We start from the raw sequence: 22,579 nt of genomic DNA, 5'->3' as shown, positions 1-22,579 counted from the left end.
CTCAAATTGTGATAAGAATTAAATTAAAGCTTTACATTATATGCTGAAAGTTTTATGAAACGTGTCAGAGAGTCATGGTGGTATTATTCTGCAGTTTTTTTAAAGATTTGATCTCTCTGACCTTTTTCTTCCTCTCAGGTGTTGTCTGGTGGCAGAGTGCTATCTCTGAACAGTGCACTGGTTAGTGATACAGGCAGGTACACCTGTGTGGCTGTCAACGCAGGAGGAGAACAACATAGAGAGTACGACCTGAGGGTTTATGGTGAGCAAATAAGCATTTTTCTGTAATTGTTACATATGTGTTTGTTAAAAGATAATGCATGTTTTTAGCTCCAGTAATTCATCAATTAGTCAAATAACAAAAAATTAAATTGGAACTATTGTCTTAAAAAAAAAAAAACATGCCAAAAAAATCTCTGGTTTCTATCAAAAATGAAAACTACTTTTCTTTGTCTTGTGTGATAGTAAAATACAACTGTTTAAATACATCATCTTCAGCTCTCAGACATTTTACTCACAAAACAATTAATGGATTATTTGGGGAAATAACTGGCAGATAAATCAACAACGAAAAAAAGTTGCAGCCTTTCAATTGTGTTTTTTCCTTTGAGCTCTTTATCAGCCAACAATGACATAACTTCATCCTCATGACCCAGACTTTAAAAAATGCTGCACTACATTATAAATAAAGTCAAGCTTTGGGGGAGAAGTGTTTTTTTAATATGCTTGCTTGCTTTGAAATAAGCATGAAATTTAGTGTCAAAATAGTTGTGAAACATTAGCTTCATTAGGCAAGATGTTGGCAGATGCTGTTCTCCTTAGGACAGTCTTCCTGTTCATACCTTTAATGTCTTTTCCTTGTCCGTCTTCTTGTTTTACTGAGTAATGGTTATGGCCAGTGTAGTATGAGTTTCAACAGAGCACCAGCACGAATGTAAAAATATTTGAAAAGGCCTTGAGCGAAAAATGTCTGTGAAGAGAAGCATGATTTGGCCAAGTTTAGCATTTCAATAAACCATGTCAGTTTCCTACACAGTGCTGAGCGTGATGTCAAATCAGTTGTTATACAAGTTTGACCAAAACTAATGTCACTGTGCTTGTGTGTGTCTGTCCCTGTGTGTCTGTTTGAACATATGTATGCAGAATACAAATATCCACATGATGTGCTTTTCCTCAGAAAGATCAAAAGAGCATGTCCAAAGAAATAAAGGCAGATTTGTTGTGGTAATTGCTACCATTCTTCTGCAGCTTCCTGTGTCTGGCCAAATACTGAGCTGAGGGCCTTTTCCCAGTGTCCATAATGTCAGGGGAAATTGGCCTGCAGTCATTTTCTGGACCAGGCCAGATTCACATAAAAAAAGGGTGACTGTCCTGTCTCATGGAAAACTGATAGCAGAAGCTCAAATTAGCAAAACTGCCACTTTAGTCTGCTGTTTGAATAGAGACATTGTCATATATGGGATGGAGACTCCCAGACATTTTCTGAGTTGTTGCACTAAGTTGTCAGTTCACTTTATTCTACTCAGAAGTCTAGTTAACCGGTCTCAGCAACAACCATACTTAGTTGTGATGTTGCTTATAGTCACAGTCACAGGGGAACAAAAACATTCTTGTGGGAATCTCTTTGCGCCAGAGTCATTATGCATCGCAGTGCATGTTAGCAATTTCCATAGAGATTAGGTTTCATGAACTTTTTGGAAATGACGCTACTCTGATTGTTAATACCACAAACAAATGTTGAACTGCTTTAATGATGCTGTCATAGCCCAAGATAGTATGTGTACTTAAAGAGTACCAGATGAACAATTTAACAAAGCATCCCAGGAAGCAATTATTCTGTTTGCATATGAGGTAATATGAAGCGTATACAGCATTTAGAATGGCCTAGCAGGGCGAACTTTTAAGGTCAATTGATGTCAACACTTCGGTACACAGACCTTCATCAGGTGCTGATGACAGTCTGTGTATGGCAACTTCGCTATAAAAAGGCTCTGACTTCAAATGAATATAACTCCTAAGCCCCTGTGGATCTACAGGCGTGCAATAGTTCTGCTCTTTGAAGGTCAAAAAATGTAAATGAGCATGTGAATAGTGTCTATGCTTACCTCTTTAAGTGTCCCATTTTGTGTTATTCTCTTTAATCTGTCAAAGAAACATTTTCAGTAGCTTTCCTTCATGTGTGCCACAGTGCCACCAAACATTAAGGGCGAGGAGGTGAATGCCACGGTGATGCTCGGTCGTCCAGTGGAGCTGCACTGCCAGAGCGATGCAATCCCTCCACCTACCCTCTCCTGGCGCAAAGATGGCCGTCCACTCTTCAGGAAGCCTGGTCTGACAGTCTCAGTAGATGGGAGTGTGCTCAAGGTACAGCCAGAGTTAGAGATTATAAAACGGTTTTGTCAATCGATGTAAAAGCCCACAGTGTTTTGACAAAACTTAAAGTACTCACTTAGGTTTCTGTGGTTCCTCTTAATCAGAACCTTTTGTCAGTCAGAGTTTGTCGGTGTATTGTTACCATATCTCGTGATTTTTTCAATCTAATTGTTAGGTCGATAGTGCCCAGGTGCAGGATTCAGGGAGGTATTCCTGTGAAGCCACCAATGTTGCCGGCAAAACAGAGAAGAACTATAACCTCAATGTCTGGGGTGAGTTTATCTTGATTTTTTGTTCTATTTGTTTGTCATTCTGCTCATAAGAATATGTTTGTGTTTGCTAGGATGTTGTTTCTGAAGGTGATTTAGACCAAAGTAAAACGTTGGAGTTGTTTAGTTAAGTGTATGCAGAACAATGACGAAGCTGAACCCCTGAAAGTTACCATAGTTACCCGTGTTTGATCTGATCTGAAGCCAGTGTTTTATGATAGCATCAATGGTTGCGCATATTTGGGGTTTTTGAGTTCTACATCCACTGCTCTATGTTTAACGAAATCATTGAAATGCACCAGCATGTAACTTAAATATGACGTGAGTGCCTCCTTTTGGTGTCCTGCAATTATTACAGTTTCTCCCAGTATCCGTGGCTCGGAGGAGGTGTCTCCTCTGACTGTGATTGAAGGAAGTCTCATCACTCTGGTTTGTGAGTCCAGTGGCATACCGCCCCCCAGCCTTTCCTGGAGGAAGGACGGTGAGTCGATGTTTGTTTGTAGAAACACAAAGTGACGACAAGAGCAAAATGTATATACTATATGGACATTGTATGATGCACTGAATACTGTGTGGGTGATGTTGTTTGTGCCAGGTGCTGAGCTCATCTCAGACCAGCGACTCAGGGTTTTGTCAGGAGGTCGCCAGCTGCAGATCTCCAGCGCTGAGAGGACAGATACAGCCTCCTACACCTGCACAGCCTCCAGCACAGCCGGCACTACTTCCAAGGAGTACAGCCTGCAGGTTTATGGTATGTGTGTGCCATCAGATCTGTGACATCTAGTGATCAAAGTCATTTCAGTTGTTATTTTGCCTTTTCTCTGACAGTGAAAATCACCTTAAAATATAAAGAAAGAATATTCTGAACCAAAATATTACAAATTGGATCATATTTTGATCACATTAGGGTATGACTACTTTTGCCCACAGAAGTACAAATTTACAAATACATGATTGTATCATGTTTAAAATGATTAAAACAACATGCAGACAGTTTGACAGAAGGTCATATATATATGCAGCAAATAGTTAAAGTTATAGAGCATGTGCACCAACTGACTGGCTTCTCTCATTTCAGTCCGCCCCTCCATTAGACGCAGCGAGGGCGACACCGATGACATTGCTGTGACAAAAGGAGGTGATGTGACCCTACAGTGCGCTGCAGAAGGGGTGCCAAGACCAGCTGTCACATGGCTAAAAGATGGGCGACCTATTGCAGGCCAGCACGGTGCTAAGGTCCTGAACGAAGGAAGGCTGTTGCAGATCAAAGATGCTAAGGTGTCAGACACAGGACGCTACACCTGTATCGCTGTTAATGTGGCAGGACAGGCTGACAGCAAGCATGACATCAGTGTACACGGTATGAATTGCCAACTGTTTAAAGTTGTTTTTTGTTTGAATATTTTTCAGTTGGAGATGCACAGTCCATTCCAAGGTCTTACATTTTATTTTTGTCCCTTTACCTCATTCCCTCTCCTCCTGTTCAGTCCCACCTAGTATAATTGGTCAGATACAGTTGCCAGAAAATGTGAGTGTCGTCTTGAAGAACCCAGTTGCTCTGAGCTGCGAGGCCTCTGGCATCCCTCTACCTGCCATCACCTGGCTGAAGGATGGTCGACCAATCAAAGCTACCAGCTCAGTTCGTGTCCTCTCGGGTGAGTTCCTATTTGATTTACTGGGCTTAATAAGCACAAGAACTGAAATATGTAGCATTTCAAATTTGAACTGTTTCCAAGCTTTGCATCCATCAGTTGTATGTCCCGTCAAATATCCTCAAACATCTAAAAAATGTTCTCTTAGTTTAGTGTCCCATTCATGAGGGAACAAACTAAAGGAAAGCAAGCCACCGAAAGTATGAGTGATAGTCCAAATTATCAATGGAGTAATTTGAACTATTTTGCTTCCTAGCTGGGTTTCAAAGCCAAGCGGTTACATTACATTAATAAGATGTAATAGGATCATTGCAACTTGGGCCAAACTCAACATACAAGGATTTGTGAAAGAAGAAACAGGAGCAATTGCTGTTTCTTCTTGCTTAGGATTGTGCTTTTAAACATTTAACAAGATGTATTGGGGGCTTCCAAATTAAACCGTGGCACCTAAACTTAAGCATACTATGTAAATTGTTTGTGCAGAACTAAAAGGACCGTCCAAATTGACACATTTGGTTTTTGACTTATCTGCATTTTGTGCATGAGCTCAGGTTAATGTTTAGATTGTATGTGAATTCAGGAGGTTTAATTCAATGCACTGCAAAGTTCAAATTGTGTCATGAACCCTGTTAAGGCAATGTTGTTTTTAAAGACAGATGCAATTATTATTCAATCTCATTAAAGTGCTTTGTAAATGTTTCAACAGCTGTTTTTTTGGTTGACATAACCTCTGAAAACATTCCATGATGAACAAATGACAATAATTGACCTGTTAAATCTCTAGGGGGTCGGAGCTTGCGTCTGATGCATGCTGCAGTGAAGGATGCTGGGAGGTACACCTGTATTGTGTCTAACAGCGCTGGAGAGGAAAGAAAGAACTTTGACCTTGACATCCTCGGTAAAGACATTATAAACATATTTTAGTATTTTGTTATATGACATTCAACTTCACTATACAGATTAGAATATAATAAAAGTGTGATGTCTGAAAATGTGCTTGTATTTATACTGTAGGTCCAGCAGTTTAATTAAATATGAATATCAACATATATAAATATGAAGAGATGTGAGACAGTTAGAACCATGTCATTAATTTTCACTCTTATTCAACAGTTCCACCCAGCATTGTGGATGAGGGAACTGTGGTGGATACTAAAGTGAAGGAGACACACAACATTACTCTCACCTGTGAGGCATCAGGTAATCATAAATATATCTCTGCATTGCATCTAAATGACATGATGGAGATCCCCTTGCTCACCCCTTGATGTAAATTACATTAAAGATACATTCATCTCTACCCTCGCCTAATACTTTTCCAGGTAACCCTGTACCAGAGATTAAGTGGCTGAAGGATGGACAGCTGTTGGTGCCTGACAGTCGCCACCAAGTTGCATCTCATGGTCGTTTCCTCCAAATCTCTGGGGCCCAAGTTGCAGACACCGGCAGGTACAGCTGTCTGGCATCCAACAGTGCGGGGGATCGCAGTCGGCACTTCAACCTCAATGTCCTGGGTACACACACAACTCTTGTTATTTATTTCTAGCATCAATCAAACCATGTGAGATGAATTGAAGTTGTTTTAGATGTGATTGCTCTGCATTTTCTTCCTTTTCTTTGCTAGTTTCTCCCACCATTGCTGGGTCAGGTCCTGATGGTTCTGCAGAGGAGGTGACAGTAACTCTGAGCAGCCCCACCTCTCTGGTGTGCGAAGTCCAATCCTACCCTCCTGCTCTCATCACCTGGCTCAAGGATGGCACTCAGTTTGAGTCCAGTCGCAATGTCCGAGTCCTTCCAGGTTTGAGATCAAATGCACATAACAAGAGAGTCTAACTGAAAAGAAGGCAGTAGTGTGGTACGTCTTTTGTCATTCATCACCCATGCTTTCACAGGTGGACGCACCCTGCAGATTCTCAATGCTAAAGAAGAGGATGCTGGGAGATATACATGTGTGGCCATTAATGAGGCTGGAGAGATGCTGAAGCACTATGAGGTCAAGGTTTATGGTGAGATTTCTGCATCTTTGAAAACATTATGTATCTTTCTTTATGAAAAAGACTTCTGATATATCTCATATCTAAATGGGCTATGAACTAAAGTATAATAAATATAACTAAAATCTCTGATAATAATTATCATGTATCAATTTTTTAAATGTAAATGATTGATGATGTATGACCATATAAACCTACATACTGTATATACATATGTCAATGTCATCTAAAACATCTTCTTGACTCCAGTTCCCCCTCAGATCAATAAGAATGATATCCCAGGGGAAGGACTGGCCCCAAAAGAGGTCAAGATCAAGGTGAATAGCACACTGACCCTGGAGTGTGCAGCTCAGGCCTTTCCTACCCCAGCACTGCAGTGGTACAAGGACGGACAGGTATAAATCTGAAATGATTCCATAGGAGATTATGGGAAAAATTAAAGACAATAACCCGTAAAGGCAACAACTACTTTTTCCTCCGTAGATCCTGCGGGCAGATGACCATGTGTCCATAACAGCCAATGGTCGAATTGTTCAGATCCAACATGCTCAGGTGTCAGACACTGGCCGCTACACCTGCGTAGCCACTAATATCGCTGGAGAGGATGAGAAGGACTTTGATGTAAATATACAAGGTGAACTGGGTTGACTGATGCCAATGTTTTAACTGAGACTATTTGTGCATTTCATGGGCTCAGAGACGATCCCTTTGCTGTGGTTGTGTGTGTTTTTATTGTAATACTAAAACTGCATACTGAAAGTGGTAAATAACTAAATAAGAAGAGTTTAAACATTTCTCCTTTTTTTTGCCCCCCTTTTCAGTACCACCAAATTTCAACAGGCCTGGTGGAGTTGGTGATACCACATCTTCCTCAGGCTTTGGAGGGGATGTTCGAGATGTGATACTCAACAATCCCATCTCTCTGTACTGTGAGACCAATGCAGTCCCCCCTCCAACACTCACCTGGTACAAGGATGGACAACTGCTGACCTCCAGTGACAAAGTTCTGATCTTGCCAGGTGAAATAGACAAAGAAAACAGAGAGGAAGAGAGGGAGCGAGACAGTGAATGAGTTCATACTTACCTTTGACGGTTTCGTTCTCAGGTGGGCGAGTGTTACAGATTCCCAGATCCCAGGCTGAAGACTCAGGCAGGTACACTTGTGTGGCTGTCAACGAAGCAGGAGAAGACTCTATTCAGTATGATGTTAGGGTATTATGTGAGTAAAAACACTTTACTTTGTGGTACATGTATCATCCAGTTTAACAGGGCTTTGGGAAAAGTCTTTTTACATGGAACAGTTTCTCATTGTGTATTTCTGCGCTGCATCAGTGCCCCCGACCATAAGGGGAATGGACAGCGATTTGCCTGATGAGGTCACAGTCTTAGTCAACAAAACTACCCAACTGGAGTGTCAAGTGGATGGAAACCCCGCCCCTAAGATCACCTGGTTTAAGGACAGTCAGCCAGTCAGCTCTGTTGGGCCTCATAGAATCCTGTCCAATGGGCGAACACTTCAGGTAACAACCAGGAAGCACAAGTTCCTAACATGCTTGGTCCAATCCAAAGATGCTCTATAACAATGTTAGATGTTAGAAATATTCAGGAAGAAACACTCATCACTTTAATATGGTATATCCTATCCATAAATAGTAGATACATGCTCTTACTGGACTCCATATTTCTCCATCTTTCACAACAGGTGCCAACAGCTCAGGTATCTGACACAGGGCGCTATGTGTGTGTGGCTGACAACGTGGCTGGAAGTGCAGAAAAATCCTTCAACCTTAATGTTCATGGTGAGTCAAATGTGAAATGGAAAATCATATTTACATTCTAAATTTTCTTTTTGTGAAAAGACGAGCTGAATGTACATCTACATTTACTCTTGTTTGGAAAATACTGCTTTCACTTAAAGCCTGTTAATTACCATATAAATGAATTAAGCACTAAGCATTAAAACTGAATACTGTTGCTACTATAAATGTTTTCTTTGTTGTTGCAGTGCCTCCCACCATAATTGGCCAGAGTCCTGAGACAGTGACTGTGGTGGTGAACAACTTTGTGTCTCTCACTTGTGAAGCTACTGGTTTCCCTCCTCCCACCTTGAGCTGGCTAAATGACAGGGGTCCCATTCAGGCTAACACAAATGCACTCATCATGCCAGGTACTGCAAGCTTTGGTCACATTTAATACAATAAACATTGAGCAGTGGGTGACAACTCAAGCCTGCCATAAAAATGATCAAGACCACTAGGTGTTATTGCAGAAGTATAACACTTATAGTTCCTTGAAAACTGTGGGAAACAGATTCCAGAATTGCATTTACAGAAAAAGAATTGGCCAACATCGTACGTAATATAACGTGCATGTCATGTAATCTTTGCACTAGATTAATTCAATTTAAGATTAACAGATTGTATTGGACACCATCTAGACTGTATAGGGTCAAGCTTAAAAGTGACCCCATGTGCTGAAAGTGCCCTCATGAGAGTACCCAGAAAATTGTTGGTCAGAAATTTCCCTTTTACATTCACTTATTCCTGTTGGGTGAGCCGCCCACCCTGAATGACACAATTTCCTCTATACATACTGAATGGCTTCAGACCGGTGCCATGCTGGGTCGGAGACTACTTGTTCATCAATGAAAGCTAGCTCATGAACAGATAGTCACGGACTGGCACACTCGTGGCAGTGTATGAATGGGTATCCTTCTCTTTTTCAGGCAGGATGAAACTGTATAATTTGAAATGGAAAACATTTATTTATTACATTAATGGTCCCTTAAGACTTAGCTCCCTTCCATGTAAACACACACACACACACACACACGCATTTTCTCACCTGGTCCACATAATGATGCAGCCAATTGTTTTTATTTTTTTTAAATGTATAGTTTACTCATGTTCTTTCTTCCTACTTTTTTTTCTAGTTAGATATGTTAGTCTGTTGTTTTAAGTAATATGGGTGTGTGTTGTCCTTTACTGTCCTTGTCTCATGTCTGTTTATATTTATATATCGTTCTGAAATAAAATAAAATTATAATCTAAAAAAAAGAAAGCTCAAGACCACCAACAGTAGATACTGAATTTGTACCATTTGTGCCTTCAGGTGGACGTACACTTCAGATTCAGAAAGCGAAAGTATCTGATGGAGGAAAATACAGTTGCGTGGCCATGAACGCAGCAGGAGAGGCTTACAAACACATCTACCTCACCGTTTTTGGTCAGTCCACAATTCACTTTACCTGCATACTGAGCGCCTGACTTCATAAACTGACAGCAAATGTCCTCCTCTCTCCATGGCCTTTCAGTTCCTCCAAGTATCCGGGACAGTAGTGGGGACTCTCCTGTGGTGGTGAATGTGCTCGTTGGGAAATCAGTAACTCTGGAGTGTGAGTCCAATGCCGTACCTCCTCCCACCATCACCTGGTACAAGAACGGCAGGTTGGTGACAGAATCAGCCAACCTGCAAATCCTGGCTGATGGACAGATGCTTGAGATCAAAGGCTCAGAGGTAAGAGATGAATAGATGCCATGTTGTCTGTTCAATTTCTCTCTCATTTAGATTTTTTCAGCAACATCTTCACGTGATCGCATGTCAAGTCAAGCTATGTGGTCATTAATGTGTTGTCTTTATTCTTTGCCTTTGTAGTGCAATTTAACAGTTAATAGGGATCCTCTCTCAATACACTATACAGTGTGTACATAACGCACCACTAATAAATATGTCCTGTAGATCCCAAGAGCTCACACTCAACACTGCACTTCTATAGTTCCTCTGCAATAAACCTAAAAAAAATGTTGAGAAGATCGAAGGACAGACAGACATACAGACAGACTCACTTGATGAAAGTTTGAGTTTTTGTAGAAGCCACTCATGTCTTTGATGCCTCAACCATAGTACCTACCACTCCTCATTAAAATAAGTAAATGTATCATCATCAAAAAGTATTTAGTAACTGCAGGGAAAAGCTTACATTGAGTGGCTATATTCAAGAAATGTGTCAGTTTGCTAATTAGTGGATATTGTTAACCAGTGAAACCACTTATAAAGTAATGAAGCTGACTATCAAACTAGTTGGAGCAGCAGTTTACGCTGAGGAAATGACTGAAGGACTCTTTAAAGGTTCATTAGGTCAGATAATGGTATGACAAGTTTTCTGATAGGACTTTTTGGAAGATAAGGGCAACTTTAAGGTAGTTAGGTCAGGGGCACACTGACTAATATTTTTAATGTGTTTTTTTTTTATCTCCCTGATATGTGTCCTCTGCTCTTCAGGTGTCTGATACTGGACAATATGTTTGCAAGGCCACCAATGTTGCTGGACAAGTGGACAAGAACTTCCACTTGAATATCTATGGTAGCTCATTATAGAAATGCAAACACACATGGTATTTTCAAAAAAACGCGTAACACATAATTTTAAAGAACAATCTCTGTGTGCTTCTCTCATCAGTCCCCCCCAGTATTGATGGCCCGGCAGAGGAGAGTTTTGTGGAAACCATCAGTAACCCAGTTACCTTTGCCTGTGATGCTACTGGAATCCCTCCTCCGAGCCTCTCTTGGCTGAAGAATGGACGACCCATAGGTACGCCTGCGTTTAGGTCTAAGTGAGCTGTCGTTTTTTTTTTAATCACATATACAAAAAAAAAAGGTTTTGTCATTAGGTTATGTCGTCCTGGCAAAGGAGATTCATTATTCATCCATCTCACATTTAATTACCTGTTGTTTCTTAACAAGCTTACACATTAAATATACATACAGTAAGTAAGGGTAAATGAGACAAAGGGAAAGGGGTAACATTATGCAAGTAGGTACAGTAGCTTTGTCATTGCCATTTCATATATACCAAACCAATCATAATTCTTCAGAGAATTCAGAGTCCCTGGAGATGCACATCTTCTCAGGAGGAAGCAAGCTGCAGATTGCACGGTCACAACTTTCTGACAGCGGCACATACACGTGTGTCGCTTCCAACGTGGAGGGCAAGGCACGTAAGAGCTACCACCTCACCGTACAAGGTACATGCATGTGCATCACCTCAGTCACTGCAAAAAGGTTCTATCCCATTTCTAGAGACCAGTTCAAATTAAAGAGCTACAAAGCTTTTGTTTCCAGAGAAGCCCAATTATGACAAATTCAGGCTTTATGTGCTGACTGTATGCCTTCAAGCTTATATGTTATGTGATAACAAATACATGTATTTATAGGATTGTGCTTAAATCTGTTACTATATACTATTCTTAGTCCCTCCCAGTATCTCTGGATCAGAGCTGCCCAGTGAAATAGGAGTCCTGCTGAATGAAAGCATCCAGCTGGTCTGTCGAGCCAGGGGAACCCCGACTCCAACCATCCAGTGGTTGAAGGATGGGGAAGTCCTCCAGAATACAGGGAACAAGGGCCTCAGGTAATGATTGCCACTAAAAAATGTCAAAAGAAAATTGGTGTTATAATGATGATAATGATGATGCAATGCTGCCTTTGTGTTTAGGATCAGTCCAGATGGAAGCACACTCACTGTGACTGGAGCTCATACCACTGATAGTGGCAAGTACACCTGTGTGGCCACCAACGCTGCAGGAGAAGAGGACAGGATATTCAATCTGAACGTGTATGGTGGGTTTAATTCATTTTGCTACATGTCTAGTGCAAAAAGTATCATGTTCTTGAAAACGTCATTGTTCTTGAGAACGTCATTTGTTTTCATGTCACTGACTGTGCTTTCCATGTTCCTTTTCCAGTGCCTCCTGTGATAGACGGCAGCAGTGAGACAGTTCAGCAGCTGACCACAGTTCTGGACAGTTCTGTCAACATTGAGTGTGTTGCTGCAGGCTCTCCTCCGCCCCAGCTCAACTGGCTGAGAAACGGCCTGCCTCTGCCAGTGTCCTCCCACATACGGCTTCTTTCTGCTGGACAGGTGCTCCGGTAGGTCAGTGGACAGGGCTCAAGAAGTTTGTAACACATGGTGCTGCATTAAGAATGACTTCTTGTGCATCTTGTGCACACACACACACACACACACACACACACACACACACACACACACACACACTTTCTTTCCTTAAATTAGTTATTGCAAAGCAGTGTGTTGTATTAGGGTAAGACTAAGATATTGGTGTAATTCGCTATCTGTAAAATTTGTAAAGAAATCTTGGGCCGTGTGTCCCATATCGTCTTTTTCTGGCAGAACAAAACACACCGTCAGTGCTTCGAGGCGCTAGGATGAAGTGACATTTTGTTTCTATCACAATAAAATCAATGTCATCTAGGGGGCTACACAACTAAAAACTAACTTACAACGTATACAGTGATAAAAGCACAATACTCACCAGCAACAATCAATGTCCCCTCCCACAAATGGGCTTTTCTGTCTTTTTTATGATAGTTTCCTGGTGACACCAGCGAAAAGTTCAAGCATCTAGCGCCTTTTGTCTATCTTACACTCTCTTTGTTGGTAATTGTATGCCTTTAGTGATAATTAAAATGTAACAGGACACTTATATGTTGTACCTTTTGCATCTGTAAGGATTACACGAACCCAGGTGTCCGACAGTGGCACCTATACCTGCGTGGCATCAAACAGAGCAGGAGTGGACAACAGACATTATAACCTACAGGTGCATGGTGAGTATGAAAACAATACTTGCTTCTAAAAAAAAAAAGGGCCCTGTTTAGCAATAGATAATAATCAACTGAATCTTTCATTGCTCTCCTCAGTCCCTCCTGGTCTGGATGGAGCAGGCAGTACAGAAGATGTGACTGTAGTCAAAGGGAACTTGGCTTCTCTACTGTGTATTGCTGATGGGACCCCGACTCCCACTTTGTCCTGGCTCAAAGAAGGGGTAACACTAAATCCTGACCCCCACCTCAAATTTCTCAACCTGAATACCACTGTGCACATCATCAAGACCCAGGTCAATGATACAGGACGCTACACTTGCATGGCTAACAACACCGCTGGTCAAGCTAGCCGGCACTTCAACCTAAAAGTGTTGGGTAAGTAAAAGCATATCATAGTAGCGTACAGCTGCTGCTTTTGATTCATGGATGACAAAAAACATTTTGTTGGGTTTCCGTTATCTTTGTCAGACCCCCCACGCATCAAGGGCTCTGGTGTACCAGCAGAGGTATCTGTTGTGGTGAATAATGTCCTGGAGCTTCAGTGTGAGGCCTCAGGTATCCCTACACCCTCTTTGACCTGGCTGAAGGACGGACGCCCGCTCCCACAGACAGACAGTCTGCGCCTCCTTCGGGGAGGAGAGGTGCTCCGTGTGGCCTCGGCACAGGTCAGTGACCAGAGATTGTTACAGTGATATGTTAAATTTAAATGTATTTAGTTTCTCTTTTCTATAAAAATATTAAAACTTACATACTTTCATTATATTGTGTATATGATGATATAAGTGATGGGATTTTGTGTCTTTTTCCATCGTTTTCATACTCTGTCACACTTTTCGTCACTGGTACTCAGTTGGAGGACACGGGTAGATACAGCTGTTTAGCCAACAGTCCCGCAGGAGATGATGACAAGGAGTACCTTGTTCGAGTGCATGGTGGGTAACACAGATGTGTAATACATGGCCATGTAATACAGTGTGTGTGTGTGTGTGTGTGTGTGTGTGTGTGTGTGTACATAACAAACTGCAACTTGAAACAATCTTTACCTTTTAATATTAATGTTAGTATATTATATGTACAAAAAAGGATGATTCAGTCAATGTATATGTAGGTAAAATGAATTATTCTGTGATTTTATCTAAACAATAAAGAAAATAAGGGGAGATTAGATTTAGCAATTTAAATCCATCATCCATCATCCAGTCATTTTTGGTCTTACCCTGGTTTTCCAGTTCCCCCTAACATTGCGGGGGAGAGTACACCTCAGGATGTGTCAGTACTGCAGAACAGACAGGTGACTCTGGAGTGCAAGTCTGACGCTGTTCCACCTCCAACTCTGACTTGGCTCAAAGATGGCCAACCTTTGCAGGTCAGAAATCAAACAACAACCATCCACACAATGTGATGACTTCTCCTGAAATGTGTTCACGAATGACGTCCTGTCTTTGTGTAGGCTTCTGCCCGCGTGCGTATTCTGTCCAGTGGCCGCTACTTACAGATCAACTCGGCTGAACTCAGCGACAAAGCTCAGTATACCTGTGTTGCAAGCAACATTGCCGGCAAGACCACACGACAGTTTAACCTGGCTGTCAATGGTAGAGTCACATCTTTTATCTACAACTAATGTACATAGAGAAACACTGTATATATTTTCTGCTGAAGAAGAGAAGAATTTGTCTTTTTCCAGTTGCCTCTGTATGAAGTTATAGAGCTGAATTAATTGCCCATACAATGAGCAAACAAATATGTATGTGTCACCTGTTCCCTCAGTGGCCCCAACTATCAAGGAAGGCTCCCAAACAGTGTCAGTGCACATCAGCAAGCCAGCAGTGCTTGAGTGTATCGTAAGTGGAGTGCCACCCCCTCGCGTAACCTGGAGGAAACATGGGGCCATATTGGCAGGAAACAACCCCAGGTACATCAATATGTCATATGACAATGATGAGTCTCTGCTGATTCTATCCTAAATGAGCATTCTTTTCAATATTATATGACAATTGCAGTTCAGTTTGATGAATATCATGTATTAATGGTTTCCAGACTATTCAATCCATAAAGTAGTTTTTAATATTGTAGCACAGCGCAATTATTGGCAATTCCTCTGAGCTGTATCTAACCCGGTTTGTACAAATGTGTGCAGGTACACATTTGCAGAGGATGGGTCATTACACATCCACTCTGCTCAGGTGACCGACACTGGACGCTACCTGTGCATGGCAACAAATCAGGCCGGGACACAACGCAAGAGAGTGGATCTGCAAGTGTATGGTGTGTGTTAAATCTGTGCATACTAAACACATTAATACTTTCAAACTGTCTCAATCACCCACAAAGAGAGTCACGCAGTAATATTATGACCACGGTTCTCATCTTTCAGTCCCTCCTTCCATCGCTGACAGCCGCACCAGTGTGACGGTTACGGTCAACGTTCAGACCACGCTGTCTTGCGAGGCCACCGGCATACCCAAGCCCACCATCGGCTGGATGAAAAACGGCCGAGCCATCAATACCGACCAGAATCAGAATATGTACAGGTTGATCCAGGTTTTCTTACTCTCTGTTCTCTAATTCAAGATTAAAAAATCACAAAGACAAAACAGGAATTTAAGACCATCTTCATAGATTTATTGCTTGAGTGCTTGACTGTAAGATTCACAGTTTTAAAAATTATATATCTTCTCAAGTTTGCCATTTTTAGTGTGGACATCACAGTGAAACTACTCTTAAACCCTAACTTTTACCTTTTTCTTCCAGATTACTATCATCGGGCTCCCTGGTAGTTATAGCACCAACAGTGGAGGACACAGCAGTGTATGAATGTATGGTCTCCAATGAGGCAGGGGAAGACTCCAGATCCATCAACCTCACTGTCCACGGTGTGTAACAAAGCATTCTTTCGTCATACAAACTAATAGTTATCATCATGGTAGGTTTATTGGTGTTGCGTCAAGATGGGATTTAATTGCTCTTTCTTTTTTACATTTCATTTAAAGATCAGATAACTCTTTACATGCTCTATTTTTTGTCCCTCTAGTTCCTCCATCTATAGCAGATGAACCCACAGAGCTCGTTGTAACCAGACTATCCCCAGTAGTCATCGCCTGCACTGCATCTGGCGTCCCAGTGCCCACAATCCACTGGAGCAAAGATGGCATGAAGCTTCCCAAAGAGGGACAAGGCTACACCATCCTGCCCACAGGTCAGAATCAGTATTAATGTAAAAAATACACAATATTATTTTGGTACAACCAACTGCCAAAATTCTTAAATCACTAGCTAACTATGTTAATCACACTCTCTATTATTAACATTAGTAATGTTATTGTATTCAGTTAAGTTTAGTTGAACTGGTCTTCTATTCAAATCATCTAATATAGCAGTTTAGATTACACTTAGAAATGTCTCAGGTTACGTTATTAGCTTTATTAATGACGTTTATTTTGATGTCCGTGCTAGGTCCAGTAGAGATAACCTCAGCTGAGCTCAGTCACGGAGGACGCTACTCATGCACAGCAAACAATGCTGCAGGCTCCACCCACCGCCACGTGCAGCTCACAGTGCAAGGTAAGAACAACCTGAGGAACAATACAGTATATCAAGAAACACTCTTCTATTTTGATGCTATGTAGAGAGCAACAAGCCAAAACAACAAAAAACAGAAAACAGTCATTCAACGTATGAATATTACATAATTGCTGTATGACTCTGACGTGTTTTTACTCTTTCTCTTGAGATCTTTCTAAACTTTTTTACCATTCTTCTTCTCAGAGCTCCCAGTGATCCAGTCCCATCCTGCCACTCTGGATGTGATCCTGAATAACCCCACCACTCTGCCCTGCCGGGCCACAGGCTCACCGAGACCCACCATCACATGGCAGAAGGAGGGCATCAATATTCCCACCACAGGTGATTAATCCCGTCCACGTGTATGCGTCAGTAATAATAAGTAGTCAATCATAACCTCATGTCTCCTGCTTTATGCCAGGTGGAGGTTTCACAGTGCTGCCTAATGGAAGTCTGCAGATCACTAAGGCCTCTGTTTCAGACTCTGGGACATACATATGTGTGGCTCAAAACCCTGCAGGAACCGCACTGGGCAAGACCAAACTCAAAGTACAAGGTTGGGAACACACTCAAGTCAAAAGAACTTGACTGATCATATTATGTATCTCTCAGCAGTTGTATGCAGGAATCTCAGAATTATTATATATAAGACACATTTTAAGAATCAATGTTGTGTTGCAGCATCAAACTTATTACACAAATCTCTGGCAGAGCCAACTTATTTTGCTTATGATGTCAAGACATATTCTAAATGTTCTGACTGCATGTGTTTTTTTCTTTCTGCTGTGTGCTGCAGTCCCTCCAGTGATCAGTTCAGAGATTCAAAAGTACCTGGCACCTGTGGACTCCTCTGTGACGCTACATTGCCAAGCCAATGGTTCCCCTCCCCCCTCTGTCACATGGCATAAAGATGGGCAACCACTGAGTGAATCTTTACGCCAGCGGTTGCTCAGTTCAGGATCCCTGCAGATCGCCTTCATCCAGCCAAGTGATACTGGACGATACACTTGCACTGCTGCCAATGCAGCCGGCACTGTCAGCCATGAGATGAGCCTGACTGTACAGAGTACGTTTTGGCCAATACAGTCTTTCAAAACACATCACTGAACACGCTTAATATTTTAAAACCATGTTGCACATAAAACCTAAAGCACCACTTCTCTTTGCAACGATAATGTTGCTTCCTGGCCCAACCAACGCGCTTCTGCTTTGAGTGCATTTAAATTTTTCCATTAACACTTCACTACACCATCAGTGATTGTGTGGAAGTAGGAAGCCTTTTCCATATTTTTATGTACAGCATTTTCCTAATCTTAAAGATGTACTCCGTAAGATTTTAATCTATTTAATTGTCTTTTAAGTCACTATCTATCAAAGAGTTAAAACAATGATGATTGATCATATGACCCACTAATGAAATCGCTTCTACTTGCCTTTTTGCCAAGTATTACAATCTGTGTGTCTGTGTCGACATTCCCTCGCTAGATGTAAATAAGACATCATGTCAGTGACTCTACTGACAGCCAAATTGTCATTAACAGCTATGCTGAGTTCACTTGTAATCACAAAAATCTAGAACTTCCAACTTCTGAGTCAGGCTCGTAGTAAGGGCAGAAGTTTAAAAGGAACGTCTGTGTGTATGGATTTAAGAGGGTAACATATAGGAGACGGGTTGGGGTGAATTTGAATTTGTGTCAATAAAGTTTACAGCAAAAAATTAATAAATAAATAAATAGTCAACACACATAGTGACCTTGAACGTGATAAGATGGAGGGCTCTGAAAGAACAGGCTCACCTGCAGTTACATCTTACTGTCAAAGAGGCCGCAAGAAACAACAATTCTCAATTCTTATGGAGTACAACTTTAAAGTAGCGATCCAGTTAATTAGCCTAAAAATGTAAAATGTAGTGTATACTGCATTAGGGGCTGCAAATCCTCTCTGTGATTGTATATTATATAAAACCATAAATAGACTACTTATTAATTAATACGAATGTGATCATTTATATCCTTTGCAGTCCCACCTTCCATTCGTGGTGGAGAGCTGGAAGTAGCTGTGGTGGAAAACAGTCAGGCTCAGCTGGTGTGTGTGGCGGAGGGGGTCCCTCAGCCCAGCCTGTCCTGGGAGAAGGACGGTAATCCTCTCAGTGAAAGCACAGGGGAGTACACCATCCTGCCCTCTGGAGAGCTGGTAATAGACATTGCTCAGGTAAGGGAAACATAGGGAAAACAAATCATCTTTCTGTTCGTTAATGTCGTAGATTGCTGGAAAGTAAATCTGGCTTGTGTTAAATTTAGCTTAGGTTGCTCATCAAAAACATGCATTTATAGATTTTCTCTCATCATGTTCTCTCCCTTTGTATCAGCATGACGATGCAGGCAGTTATACATGTGTCGCCACAAATGCAGTCGGACAGGACAGTCGGACAACGACACTGTCTGTTCATACTCACCCCGTCTTCACTGAGCTGCTGGGAGATGTGGCCCTCAACAAGGGAGAGCGCCTCCTGCTGGCTTGTGCAGTCAGTGGTATCCCACCACCCAGGATCACATGGGCCTTTAACAACAACATCATCCCAGGTATAATGCAAAGTCTCTTTTGATTAGGAAAATGTCTTATATAGACTAAAAAATCAAATATTCCACCAAATCCATCAGAATGACTTATTTTATTTATGCAGCTTTATTTGATATTTAAGAATAAAAACGGGTAAATGCGTTTTTCTCTTACTGTCTTTTGTTAGTTCACTATGACCACATGAACGGCCTCAGTGAGCTGGTGATAGAGAGAGTGAGCAAAGATGACTCTGGCACCTACACCTGCGTTGCAGAAAACAGCGTAGGAACCATCAAGTCACTGGGCTTTGTCTATGTCAAAGGTAAACGCACACTGCCGTCAAACGTTTTAACTGAACTTAATTTTACTTATGTAGCTGGTAAAACTTTACTTCAAGTCCCCCTATTTATTATTCTAATAAAGGTTTTAAGCAGATATAAATGTTTATTATTGTATTAACTGTGGGGACCCATAAATAGAGGCTGGTTTATAAATAGATAATGAATGATAATACAGTAAAACACAATTGTAATAATGAAAAGTATGTCTTTATAGGAGATATTGTTGTCAAACAGACTTACAAATGTCCTTATAGCTACATACATCTACATTATAGTGATTTATAAGCCATTTATTAAATAGTAAACTAAAAACTATATTTGTAATACTACTATAATGTTTATATGCTGCTTATGAATGCTAAGTATGGGGATTTATAGTAAAGTGTTACCATGTAACTCACAACTCAACCGTAATCAAGTGATGTGTTTCATAACGTCAGCTCCTTTTGTCTGTCTCCAGAGCCTCCTATCATTGATGGGGACCTTCACTCCAACCGTATTGAACCTCTGGGTGGTAATGCCATCCTGAACTGTGAGGTCCGGGGAGACCCCCTGCCCACCATTAGGTGGAGCAAAAGCGGAATAAACATCCAGATCAGCAACCGCATCCGTCAGCTGGACAACGGCTCTCTGGCCATCTATGGCACAGTGGTATGAAAACACATGCCACTGAGACCTTTATGTGTAACAATTTTGAGTAAAAAGTTAGTGCAGCTTTTCAAACAGCTGTTTATAAAGTATACATTATTCAAATTATTCTGTGATTATGATAATTACCTGTGTTTTTATTCAATTTTATACAGAGTGAAGATGCAGGCAACTACATGTGTGTGGCAACAAACGATGCTGGGGTGGTGGAAAGAAGTGTCACACTTACATTGCAGAGTAAGTGCTTATATTCCCTGTCAGCCCTATTGAGCATACCATCTGACATTTGCTCTATGAACAAAATTTGAAAGTTGTCAGAACCTTAAAGAGTATGCCAAATTAATTGTGATTTGTGCAATCAGTTGAAATCCCCTTTAAAGGTTTAATCACATTGATCTGCCCTTTGATCTTCTTCCAGCTGCACCAACCATCACAGTGGAGCCAGTGGACACAGTGGTGGATGCTGGCACCACAGTTGTGCTCAACTGTCAGGCGGAGGGTGAGCCTACTCCCATGATAGAGTGGTCTCGCCAGGGGCGCCCCCTTCTGGGCAACAACCGCTTCTCCACCCTGTCCAGTGGTTCACTCAGGATCAGCAGCGCCCAGAAGGAGGACACAGCTGAATATGAATGCGTGGCCAGAAACCTGCTGGGATCAGTGCTGGTCAGGGTCACTTTTACTGTACGAGGTGAGCTGGACAGTGCGGGGATGTTTTTGCATTGTGCCTTTTAAATTTTCAGTTTAAAAGTATCCTTCCTCTTCTGTATCCTCCTCAGAGAAATTGAAGTGAAAGCAACCATCTAAATTGACCAAATGGCTAAAGATGTGTTGTGTTAACATGCATTTATTTGTTTTCCAGTTCATGGGGGATACTCAGAGTGGACAGAGTGGGGTCCTTGCAGTGTATCCTGTGGTGTTGGGTCCCAGAAGAGGCTGAGGCTGTGTAACAATCCTCTACCTGCCAATGGAGGGCGTCACTGTGCAGGATCAAACACAGAGACACGTAGTTGTCAGGGAAAACCCTGTCCAGGTGAGAGTGCTTTGATAATTCAGTACTTCTAAAGTAGACAGTATGTTCAAATGGCACGTGTGGTAACGTCTGTACCTTTGTCCTGCTGCAGTGGATGGGAACTGGTCAGAGTGGTCTCCCTGGGAGGAGTGTTCTCGTACTTGTGGTCAGGGCAACAGGACCCGGGTCCGGACCTGCAGTAACCCTCCAGCACAGCATGGAGGCAGGCCCTGTGAGGGAAAGGCAGTGGAGGTCATCATGTGCAGTGTCAGACCTTGCCCAGGTGAGTGACTCGATACATTTCTTGTAAATGCAGCAGAAGACTGGCAGCTGTATGAACAGGTGGTAAGATGAGGCACAACCGAGCCTAATATCAAATGGATGTCCCAGTTGTTATCTAAAAATCTTGTATTTGTATAAAATTGCACCTTTCTCAACTTCTTAATACTAAAGTCAGCTGCTTATAATAAATTGCATGTTTACCATGAACAGGTCTTTTTGCCTTAATTCTTTATTCCAGGAAAAATAATACAAAATAGCAGTACAAAAATATTTCATTTTTAAAGTAAAAGTCCAGTGCTCAAAATATTTTTTTAGTAAAAGTGCATGATTATGATCAGCAGTATCAACTACTATATATAAGTCACAAAAATGGCCCTGTGAGCATATGTGAGAATATTATATGTTATATTACTGGATTATTGTTAGTAATGTTATTGGTTTGATGTTCATTATCAGCAAAGTGACTTGTGACTTTAGACGTCAAATAAATGTAGTGGGGGAAAAAAGTACAGTGCTTCTTTTAGAAATGTATAGGAGCAGAGGTCTAGAGTGGCTTCAAGTGGAAAAACGTCCTTCCTCAAAATTACACTTAAGTACATTACTTGAGGAAATGCACAGGAAATGTGATTGTAGGCCTGTGTGTATTGACTGACTGTTTCTACTCCTGCAGTGGCGGGTAACTGGGGGTCTTGGCTACCATGGAGCCCATGCAGTGAGACCTGTGGTAAGGGTATGCAGTCCAGAATGCGGCTGTGCAACAACCCTCCTCCAGCATTTAATGGGCCGCAGTGTGAGGGGACAGACACCCAAACACAAGTGTGCAAGGAGAGACCTTGTCCTGGTACGAGCTCAGGGACTGAACTTTGCGATAAAATCAGATTGAAAGAAAAGTAGTAGAATCTAAGTGACTGATGGTCCTGCTTCTTCTTTTCTCGTCCCCTTCAGTGGATGGGAAGTGGTCGTCCTGGGTGAGCTGGGGAGCCTGCAGTGTTTCATGTGGAGGCGGGACCAGACAGAGGACACGTCTCTGTGCCAGCCCCGCCCCTCAGCATGGTGGCAGGCAGTGTGAAGGCAATGACGTGCATATTGACTTCTGTAACAGCGACCCCTGCCCCAGTGAGTTATAATAATGTGGAAAAATGTTTAATCTTAAATAATAAATCTGTCTTTCTATCTACAGTATCTGTAAAACAATAAATTCTCAGTAACAGACCTGCTCTTTTGGCTTATCTCTTTTACGTCTCTGTTTTTAACATTTTGTCTTTCT

At 41.7% G+C, this 22,579-nt stretch overlaps 1 protein-coding gene across 1 annotated transcript in view; it reads left to right on the top strand.

Annotated features, from left to right (window-relative positions):
- Window positions 1-22,579, top strand: part of hmcn1 (hemicentin 1) — a gene marked incomplete at its 5' end in the record, with an annotated part of 85,367 nt that overhangs the window by 55,794 nt on the left and 6,994 nt on the right. Inside the window, 52 exons of the mRNA XM_083911459.1 lie at window positions 139-262; window positions 2,189-2,364; window positions 2,549-2,645; window positions 3,001-3,123; window positions 3,238-3,393; window positions 3,721-4,002; window positions 4,130-4,297; window positions 5,079-5,192; window positions 5,408-5,494; window positions 5,617-5,808; window positions 5,919-6,092; window positions 6,187-6,300; window positions 6,538-6,683; window positions 6,772-6,922; window positions 7,110-7,307; window positions 7,394-7,507; window positions 7,621-7,808; window positions 7,991-8,087; window positions 8,294-8,455; window positions 9,400-9,513; window positions 9,602-9,804; window positions 10,570-10,651; window positions 10,748-10,879; window positions 11,163-11,312; window positions 11,539-11,698; window positions 11,783-11,907; window positions 12,033-12,216; window positions 12,818-12,915; window positions 13,009-13,287; window positions 13,381-13,577; window positions 13,763-13,844; window positions 14,142-14,278; window positions 14,363-14,504; window positions 14,680-14,824; window positions 15,050-15,177; window positions 15,287-15,443; window positions 15,664-15,785; window positions 15,944-16,108; window positions 16,366-16,473; window positions 16,678-16,815; window positions 16,895-17,029; window positions 17,270-17,539; window positions 18,494-18,684; window positions 18,842-19,055; window positions 19,220-19,354; window positions 19,834-20,024; window positions 20,177-20,258; window positions 20,440-20,709; window positions 20,881-21,051; window positions 21,143-21,313; window positions 21,983-22,153; window positions 22,258-22,428. Coding sequence (XP_083767585.1) covers window positions 139-262; window positions 2,189-2,364; window positions 2,549-2,645; window positions 3,001-3,123; window positions 3,238-3,393; window positions 3,721-4,002; window positions 4,130-4,297; window positions 5,079-5,192; window positions 5,408-5,494; window positions 5,617-5,808; window positions 5,919-6,092; window positions 6,187-6,300; window positions 6,538-6,683; window positions 6,772-6,922; window positions 7,110-7,307; window positions 7,394-7,507; window positions 7,621-7,808; window positions 7,991-8,087; window positions 8,294-8,455; window positions 9,400-9,513; window positions 9,602-9,804; window positions 10,570-10,651; window positions 10,748-10,879; window positions 11,163-11,312; window positions 11,539-11,698; window positions 11,783-11,907; window positions 12,033-12,216; window positions 12,818-12,915; window positions 13,009-13,287; window positions 13,381-13,577; window positions 13,763-13,844; window positions 14,142-14,278; window positions 14,363-14,504; window positions 14,680-14,824; window positions 15,050-15,177; window positions 15,287-15,443; window positions 15,664-15,785; window positions 15,944-16,108; window positions 16,366-16,473; window positions 16,678-16,815; window positions 16,895-17,029; window positions 17,270-17,539; window positions 18,494-18,684; window positions 18,842-19,055; window positions 19,220-19,354; window positions 19,834-20,024; window positions 20,177-20,258; window positions 20,440-20,709; window positions 20,881-21,051; window positions 21,143-21,313; window positions 21,983-22,153; window positions 22,258-22,428 — 8,083 coding nt within the window. The remainder of the gene's footprint in view (window positions 1-138; window positions 263-2,188; window positions 2,365-2,548; window positions 2,646-3,000; window positions 3,124-3,237; window positions 3,394-3,720; window positions 4,003-4,129; window positions 4,298-5,078; window positions 5,193-5,407; window positions 5,495-5,616; window positions 5,809-5,918; window positions 6,093-6,186; window positions 6,301-6,537; window positions 6,684-6,771; window positions 6,923-7,109; window positions 7,308-7,393; window positions 7,508-7,620; window positions 7,809-7,990; window positions 8,088-8,293; window positions 8,456-9,399; window positions 9,514-9,601; window positions 9,805-10,569; window positions 10,652-10,747; window positions 10,880-11,162; window positions 11,313-11,538; window positions 11,699-11,782; window positions 11,908-12,032; window positions 12,217-12,817; window positions 12,916-13,008; window positions 13,288-13,380; window positions 13,578-13,762; window positions 13,845-14,141; window positions 14,279-14,362; window positions 14,505-14,679; window positions 14,825-15,049; window positions 15,178-15,286; window positions 15,444-15,663; window positions 15,786-15,943; window positions 16,109-16,365; window positions 16,474-16,677; window positions 16,816-16,894; window positions 17,030-17,269; window positions 17,540-18,493; window positions 18,685-18,841; window positions 19,056-19,219; window positions 19,355-19,833; window positions 20,025-20,176; window positions 20,259-20,439; window positions 20,710-20,880; window positions 21,052-21,142; window positions 21,314-21,982; window positions 22,154-22,257; window positions 22,429-22,579) is intronic.

Source organism: Echiichthys vipera, assembly GCF_963691815.1.
Source record: "Echiichthys vipera genome assembly, chromosome: 3".
NCBI lineage: Eukaryota > Metazoa > Chordata > Actinopteri > Perciformes > Trachinidae > Echiichthys > Echiichthys vipera.
Note: the sequence above shows the minus strand (reverse complement) of the source record. Positions and strands in the feature narration are given on the sequence as shown.